The following is a 9,166-nucleotide window of genomic DNA, read 5'->3' on the forward strand; positions in this document are numbered from 1 at the left end:
ACGATAGGCCTAGATCTAGAGGGGGTGAATAGATCCCAAGTTAAAAATTTATCCAAAAATTTGACTTACAAAAATTTATGGCACGGAAGCAAGTTTCAAATATTTCCCGGATCAAAAATCGTCTAACTGAACCTACTATTGAAAAATCTGGATATGCGTAAGAGTTTCAATGATATGATAATAATCCACAAGTTGATTAACAACACTTTAAACAACAAATTGAATACTCTGCTATAGTAAAGGTTTATCTGCAATAATAATAACACAAAAAAAAACTAGTTGAAACAATTTATCGAACATTTTACGTGCGATTAACAAAGTTTGGATGTTAGTATAGTGTTTGTAGTTCTTAGAAATCCAATCACTATCAAATGGTGTGTGATTACTACAACAAGACAAATTTCACAATGATTCAAAAATTATTATCCAAACAATATTGATCAAGAGATCAAAGTAATCGGTAATTTGCGAACCGAAAAATACAAGAGAGAGAGAGAGAGAGTACACAAGGATTTATTTAGGCAAATCCCCAATCGACCTCACTAGGGGTACGTCTTCCCTAAATTTGAATACGAATTGAGATATTATTATAATAAATCTTACTTTGCAGATGTATGTATACAAGAATGAGAAATTAAATCCCAAAAACCCTAAGTTTGTTCTTGACTCTAGCACCTCCAAAAACCTTGATCAAAGATTGATCAAGACACCAACAATGCCGCTTTAATTCACATGTTGTTGCTACTTCCTTGCACGATCTCCTTGTCTCAAGGATTTCAGTCGGCTAAATTAATCTCAAGCACACACTTGTTGAACCCAAGATTTATCAACACAGTCCATTATTTCACGTTACTCCCTTGCACGACACACCTAGTCCTAAGGCCTTCACTTGATCGGATCTGAATTACACAATCTTGTCCAAAACCTTCAAACCCTAAGGATCTTGAAGGAAAACCCCACCTCGATTTTCTTATTTAAATCCCTCAAAGATCTCAACCCAATATTATTGGTACAACAAATCTAATTTGACGTTACCAATCCTAATCTAGATGGAATCCAATCCAAAAAATGATTATGTGTAGTTTGGTTGTGTGTATGCATAATTGAATTAAAAATGATGAGATATTTTGAAATCCTGGATTCATGTAGGTTTTACTCACTCTAGAAACCTTACTAGATAATGATGCATGTACCAAGTATATATATATCTGTAAGACTCATAATAAGCAAAAGGAATGCAAAAGGAATGGAAACAAATGTAATTTTTCAAAAAATTTAATCAATAGGTCGACCTATACGAGTCATGTGTCGACCTATTCAAGTCATGCGTCGACCTATAAGGTTATGTGCTGCCTATAGGTCAACCTGAAGACTCGACATATGAGACAGAAGCTACAAACTTTAATACTGCAGCGTACGTGTCGACCTGTACCATCTATGTGTCGACTTGAGGTTTAAAAAAGTCATCTATAAGTTGACCATTAGTCGTATGTGTCGACCTATAATGAGGATTTTTCACGTAAACCAAAATTTTCATGCTTAACACAATATTTCGATGCACAAATATTTTCCAGACCATTTCCAACAATGTTGACATACTTCCTAATGCAAGAACGCTAAAATATAAAGGTAGACTCGAATGATACCGTTCAATGTACATAAACGTTCTTTCCTAGTTTTGACATCATTCAAAACATATCTAAACGAGAGAATTCACTCACATATTGGAAAGACTAAGCATATTGAGGCTATGTTTCATTTCCTAAGGGAAAAGGTAAACCAGGGTGAACTTGAAGTGAGGCGTTGCTAGAGTGAAGCACAGTTGACTGATGTTTTTACCAAATTATTGAAGATCGACAGATTCCTAATTTTGAGAAAAAAATTATAAATTGTTTAGATCAATTATATATATATATATATATATATATATATATATATATATATATATATATATATATATAAATTCAGTTTTATTACGTCTCTCTCTTTCTCTCCTCACTAAAAGTACCTCACGCACTAACAACTTACATAACAATATTTTCTTTCCTTCTTTCCTCACTAAAAGTACCTTACGCACTACTAATAACTTGTACAGTACTACTAATAACTTGTACAGTAACATTGTCTCAAACCAATGCAAATCAAATTGTGATACGCAATCATGACTCTGTCCTCAAGTCAAAGACACTGTATACGATGTACAATTATTAGTATCATAAGAGTTTTTAACTAAATAGTGTATTGATAAGTACAATTGTAAGCGGTTAAATCTCGCATCGTATGGTCTGTATCAATGTTCACAAGTGTTTCTCTATATATATTTGTGTTTTAATAGCAACATTGAAATAATGACTAAAATAATGCCTCCCAATTTTACTTTTGCAAGAACTTAGTTCAATATAGTAATTGAATTAATGACTGAATTTCATCGCAAAATAATGCCTCCCAATTTTACTTTTGCAAGAACCTATTTCAATATAGTAGAAAGGAGTACCCAACAAATAATTTCTTGAGGGAATTATGCACCCACGTTAACAAACATTTCTTCCTATTTAAAATTAAGAAAAATGTATCGATACACAAATTAAAGCCTTAATTCATCTGTTTTTAAATTAATATCTGCTCTAAATCATGAAATACATTTGCCATTAAATTTGAACTTTTCTTCTAACTCAACTAGAAGATAACAGTCACCCCTCTGGCCCTCTCCCCCAATATCCCTTACTCATCAATTCAAGGACAACCTCATCAGTTACAGCACCATCACAATCATTCTTTCCAACCACTGTCATCATCCTTAATCTTCAAGCTCCATCCTTTCCAACCACGGCCTCCTTAATCTTCTGTGTCTCATCCTTGGTCGCCTCTCACGCTCCTTCTCCTGCCTCGTTCGCCTTCTCCCCTTCATTCTTCAGAGCCTCCGTCGCGCTCTCAATTCCTTCTTTCGTCTTGTCAACCAAAGAACCTACTGCTTCAGTGGCTTTGTCCTTTGCATCATAAGCATAATCTCTTGCTTTCTCTCCAGCACTCTCTATCGCCTCTACAGCCTGGTTTGTTCCTTCTGTAGCTTTATCCACAACCGAACCCGCCGCTTCCTTCGCTTTGTCATTTGCATCAAAAGCATAATCTTTTGCCTTCTCTCCGGCACTCTTTGCTGCCTCTACAGCCTTGTTTGTTCCTTCTTTTGCTTGATCAAATACTGAACCTGCGGCTTCCTTTGTCTTCTCATTTGCATCAAGTGCGATTTTTTTGACGTCTTCTATGCCTTCACTGATGGATTCTGCGGCTCTGACGACTACTCCATCTACGCCGCGTCTAGTCTTTGTTGCAATTCTATAGCATACGTGTGAAGGGTTGGAAGCTGAAGCTAAGAAGAGTCTTGAGGATTTTTGAAGGGAGAGTGAAGGAACGTTTGGGAGTGGCTTTGTGAAGTGGCAGAGTACTGTGTTTCTGACAATGAGCATTGCTTCCATGTTTCTTAATTTCTTCGACTGTGTTGTGTGTGTTTTGTTTTGGGAATGTAATGAAACATGTGATTGGTTTATACTCTGTTGTCAGTGGAAGTAAAAGGTGGCAAACAAGTGGGGGTTGGGTTGAGACGTGTTGTTCCAAGTGGTGTTTTTTGTGCCGACGTGATTTTCCTTTAGTAGTTGAATTGTGAGGACGTGATTTTTGCATTAAATGGGCCGACATGAAATAAGACTAGGTGGTAAACTCTCTATAATTACAGTTAGTGTCTTATTAATATCAACTACGTATTATTTATTTTCTTCTCTTTTTAGGCTCTTGTCTTTTTTGTGACAATTTATTATTAAAAAGAAAAAAGAGAATTGAAAGTGTGAGAAGATCTAAATTCTATTTTTATTTTCCTTTTTTTACATTGAGAGAGAGAAAAAAAATGTGTGTTAATAAAGAACATTCATATAGCAATGGTTAAGAGCATTGAAAAGAGACAAAATACTTGTATATGAACCTTCACAAGAGATTTCACCAAATTTGAATGCACAAGATTTTTTTTAAATAGAGATACCATGTCTTTAACAATATAACTTTGAATTAGTTCCAAAAAGTTAGAATAATGAGGAAGTTCCATTGTTTTCTTTCATTTTAATCTCTTATTCAATAAAGATTAGATATTAATTTTTTAAAATCGTTCGTTTAGTCAAATAATTTATATTTATATATATTAAATATTAAAAAAAAGTTAAATTGTGATGATGTGATAAATCAGTTTCATAAAAATCAAAATAGTGTGACAATAAATAATTTTATAAACTATAATCAATTTCCTCAAAGCAACTCACATATTTCTTCAAACACACATCCTCAGAAACTTTGAAAGGTCGACTCAATTTATCATCCATAATCAAACCTTTGAATTCAAGAAATGTCAAGACAAAATTATGAGGAATAACCCCTTTCTCCAAATTGTCATAATAAGTATAGAATGTTTAGTAAGTACAAGAGACTCCCAACCAATTTAATTAAAAAAAAAACTCATGATTCTCTCAATTTTTTTTCTATATACCAACGTGAAAATTTTATCTCATACTCCTACAATTATATCTATATTTTTATATTTTTTTTTAAATGTCAACTTTACCCTTATTTGTTTTTAACCAATTTATCATTTCACTTTTAACCATTCAAATGAGACTTCGGAAAATTGCACTATTCAGCTTCATACCGGAACACATTGGAAAACACTTGCGGTATATTTTTTTTCTTAACCGGAACAGTTTATGGAAGACATCCGATTTAGTGTGAAACGTGTTCTGGAAGACTTACTTGAAGAGTTCCGGTTTAGTTTTGAAAAAGTATCGTTCCGGAACACATAACATATGTGTTCTGGTTAAGTTACTAATATATACCGGAACTCTTTCATAAAGACTTCCGGTGTGTTATTTTTGTATTCCGGAACTCTTCTCTGATGTCTTCCGGTTTGCATTGTTATTTTATTTTTTGACAATTTTTTATTGTGCAGGTATGGAAATTCTTCTCCAAATATGTGTAGATACTTCTGGTGCTTTTTCAACTACTCAAAGATTTGGTACACGAGAAGAGGTGATCAGGTGGATTAAAGAGGTTGGAATCCATAATAAAGTAATCGTTATTATCACTGTTGAAAAGTATATTTTCGCTCCACAGAGATTGGTTGTTATTACCGCCGTTCTATAATCCAAATTGTTATAAGTTCAAAATGTAACCAAGTTGTTTTGTTTGAAAAGTATCTTTTGAGTAAAATATCACTAAAACAATAAAATAGTTTTAATCAAATGTAAAATGCTTGGCAAGATTGGAGTTCACTATTCAAATTGCTTATGATTCCTTATGACAACTATATAGACTTAAGATTATTGATGATGTTCAAGTATCCTCTCAATATCATTTATGTTTAAATGATATTGTGATAATCACTATATTAATCTTTAGACGATTTCTCCACCTAACTATCAATATAGCAATCTTTAATGGTTGATACAAAAGAATAGTAGTGAATAAATCTATTTCTACAACTTATTCACTACTTGAAAATATATTTTATGTCAAGACTTAAATAATTTCTTTCAACAACTACTCAAATCTAATATTCAACTTAGGGCAAAAATATCATTCAATACATCAATAATCTTTTATCATATATAAGAGTCAAATGAAATACATAAACAAATAGGAATATCTACTACCTCCAATCTTGACAAAATGGGGTTTAGCTCCTCGTCATCATTTTGGACAGCAAAATGCAATGGTAGAATAAACTTTGTTTTTCTCTTACAAAATGTGTATCTAGGAATGAATGTTTCTATGTTTTCCATTTTGTTTTCTTAAAGAGTCTAACCTTTCCTAAAATGTTCATTTTCATCTAAAACTGAAAAGCACTCTAAAACAGATACAAAACTGTCACAATACAACTGACTTCAAAACAGAACACTTGGCCCAACAAATTATTTGCTGGTTTCGCAAGGTTCACGGCGCCATCCCTGGTCGCGGCGCGAACTGAAGCTAATTCAGCTTCCTTGCCTTGCAAGCTTCATGTAATAAGTCTCCCAAGTGTTAGTCTTCCAAATTATGCCTCCAAATTGCATTTATCACTTCTTCCAAATTATGCTTATGCACTCTGAAGCTCTCTTGTCCAAAAAACTCTACAAAACTAACAAATACGTGAAATAACTACTCAAAACAACATCAATTAAACTTAATTGCATTTATACAAAATTGTGAGAATAAAAGTGTGTAATTACATCAAAAATTGGTAAAAGGGACCAATAAAGTTATATGAAAAGTAGTACTAATTGGTCTCTAACAATCACTCGTTCAGATATTGAAACAGATAAGAGAGAGAGAGAGAGAGAGAGAGAAGTAACAAATTAATATTTGGTTATGATAAATGTGGGAAATACAAGGATACTGATAGTGGAACCTAAAGTGCGGCCAAAAAATGTGGATGCCCATTTAAAATTAGGTCGACTCCGACGAAAGATGGATCTGGCTGGAAGATTGATGTAAAATGTGGGATCCATAACCATGGTTTACCTGATAGATTAGAATGTCATTCCTTTGTTGGTAGGTTGACCACATATGAGAAGCAGCATGTCGTTGATTTGACAAAGAGACATGTACCACTTAGACACATATTGCTTTCCTTGCAAGACTGAGATCCAGAGAATGTCACTCGCATCACGCAAATATACAAGCATAAGAGTATGATAGAAAAAGAGATAAGAGGTTCTAGAAGTGAGATACAACATTTGTTTAAGCTTATTGAGGATGTGGGCTATGCGTATTGGAGTAGAAAAAAGATGACTCGGAAGTTATGAGAAAGATATTTGGGCTCATCCTGATTCAGTTAAGTTGTTGAATGTTTTTCCTATTATGTTAGTTATGGAGAACACCTATAAGACAAACAAATATAAACAATATTTGTTTGAAATTGTTGGCATGACATCAACCGAGTTGACTTTTGCTGTCGCCTTTGCGTATATTGAGTCTGAGCAAACAGAGAATTTTTGTTGGGTATTGGAGAAACTTAAAGAATTGTTTGTGAAGAAATATTTGTGTCCACAAGTGATTTTGACAGATAGAGATCTTGCTTTGATGAAAGCAAATGAAATTGTGTTTCCTAGGTCGATTAATTTGCTATGTAGATTTCACATTAACAAAAATGTTGGTGCAAAATGCAAGCAATGTGTGGTGAATGACATGCAAAAGACGATCGACACATTATGGACGGAAGTTGTTTGGGCTAGTGATGAGGTTGAGTATGATCAACGATAGCATCAACTTGAGCAGGCATGTCTTGATTTTAGTGGATTTATTAATTATATGAAAGACACATGATTGACTCCACATAGACATAGATTTATTTGAGCATGGATTAATCGAGTGTTACATTTTGGTAACACGACGACTAATCGGTATGTGTTATATTTTTTACTATATATTTTTTTTACAGGTGATCTTTTTAATATTTTTAATATGTGTTATTTTTAGGGTTGAATCTGCTCATTGGAAGTTAAAGCAGGTGTTGGGAAATAGTATAGGTGACATGGTCAAATATTGGGAAGCTATGAATAACAACTTGAGGTTACAACTGGACAACATTAGAGCTTCTTTTCAAAAACATTTTTATGAAGTTGAGCACGCGCATATAAGTCCATTTTATGGTAATCTTTGTGGCTCAGTGTCTCGAGCTACTTTGAGACGTATTACTGAAGAGTTATTGAGAGTTGATTATGTTAGAACTAACAGGAAAATATGTGGCGGGACCAAACGAGTATGCGAAATACAATAATACCATTTTAGGTATCCATCATCTATATCAGATGGAGTGGTGACCAATGTTGTCGGACAGATCACAGCAACAACGCTTTGATGGTAACTAATCCACTCAACATCAATATCATTAGCCATCATACAATAAGGAGGTGGGGTGGAACATACCGTCTGTATCTGAATTGACGTATACATCTATCAGGCAAGTATGGAACAACTATGTCACCCCACTTCATACACCTCCTATACAGACATAACTCATCAAACTGACGTCATACTCTATGATCCTCGAATGGACGCCATATGACGTCGACAGGTGTCAGCTCATCCAAAATAGGTCACGAGTCGTCCACCTTCAGGACTCCTTACTTATAGGACAATCTCATCATTCGAGGAAGATCCAAATTATCAGTTGGTTTCCAATTCTCTCCTCTTTTTCCAACTGTTGGAAAGTACTCGTGAATCCGGCACTGTTACAATATAAAAACATAATAAATTAAATAAATTAAATAAATTAAATTAATATACTAAATAAAATTAATTAACATATAATAAACAAAATTAAATTAAATACATGTATGAGAGTAGGATATCCACCAAGTTGCTTGTAATTGAACATGGAAGCATCTCTGAGGTATCTGTAAAGGGCAACCACTGCAGCTGCTCCCCAACTGTATCTTGAACATCTCTTTAAGTTCGTAAACAATAAGAGGTATCGTGCCTCGACAAACGTAAAGGTTTTGTCGACAAAAATTATGGAATCCACCACCATCAACAAATACGCTCTAGTCGCATATGTCCAACTAGAAGCAGCTCTATGCGCTATGAATAAATCGTATAACCACTCCAACTTATACTAAGAACCGCTACAGCTACGAACATGTGTTTGTGCCTAACTCTGTGACACTTCTAAGTAGTTAACAGCAAGTTCAACAGCAACCTCTTCAGTGACATCTTGAGGGCTCCAGAAAACACCCATGATGGGCAAGTAAAGCAGACAAGAGACGTCATCCAGAGTAATGCTCATCTCACCAAACGGCATGTGAAGTGAAGATGTTTCTAGATGTCATCTCTCTACAAATATGGATATCAGGTTTGTGTCTATCTTTGTCAAACTGGTTCTCTGAAGTGAAGATAATACAGACCTAGAAACTCAATTCTCCATCTAATGTGGAAGAGTTTGTGGAATCCTCGATGTCAGCTTAAGCCTATGTCCATCAACCTTCAATTCTTTCTTCGGACCTCTCTCCTGAAAACAATTAAAACACATATTATAAAATAAAATATAAAATACTCAAATATTATTCAATATCAACTATATGTCGTTTACTTACCTCACCAAACCATAAATGTCGAGCAACATGATGCTCGTAGAGACGTATTGTACGGTCCT

At 34.2% G+C, this 9,166-nt stretch overlaps 1 protein-coding gene across 1 annotated transcript; it reads right to left on the reverse strand.

The window, feature by feature from the left end:
- Positions 1 to 2,530: 2,530 nt before the first annotated feature.
- LOC127081996 (late embryogenesis abundant protein D-7) lies at positions 2,531 to 3,608 on the reverse strand. The gene has a single exon (XM_051022225.1). The coding sequence runs from the start codon at positions 3,471 to 3,473 to the stop codon at positions 2,868 to 2,870; it is 606 nt and encodes a 201-aa protein (XP_050878182.1). The 5' UTR covers positions 3,474 to 3,608; the 3' UTR covers positions 2,531 to 2,867.
- Between the last annotated feature and the right edge of the window lie 5,558 nt (positions 3,609 to 9,166).

Source organism: Lathyrus oleraceus, chromosome 1, assembly GCF_024323335.1.
Source record: "Lathyrus oleraceus cultivar Zhongwan6 chromosome 1, CAAS_Psat_ZW6_1.0, whole genome shotgun sequence".
In the NCBI taxonomy this organism is placed as follows: Eukaryota; Viridiplantae; Streptophyta; class Magnoliopsida; order Fabales; family Fabaceae; genus Lathyrus; species Lathyrus oleraceus.

Coding starts and splice junctions, on each gene's coding strand:
- LOC127081996 (XM_051022225.1), bottom strand. CDS start 3,473: ATGGAAGCAATGCTCATTGTCAGAAACACAGTACTCTGCCACTTCACA.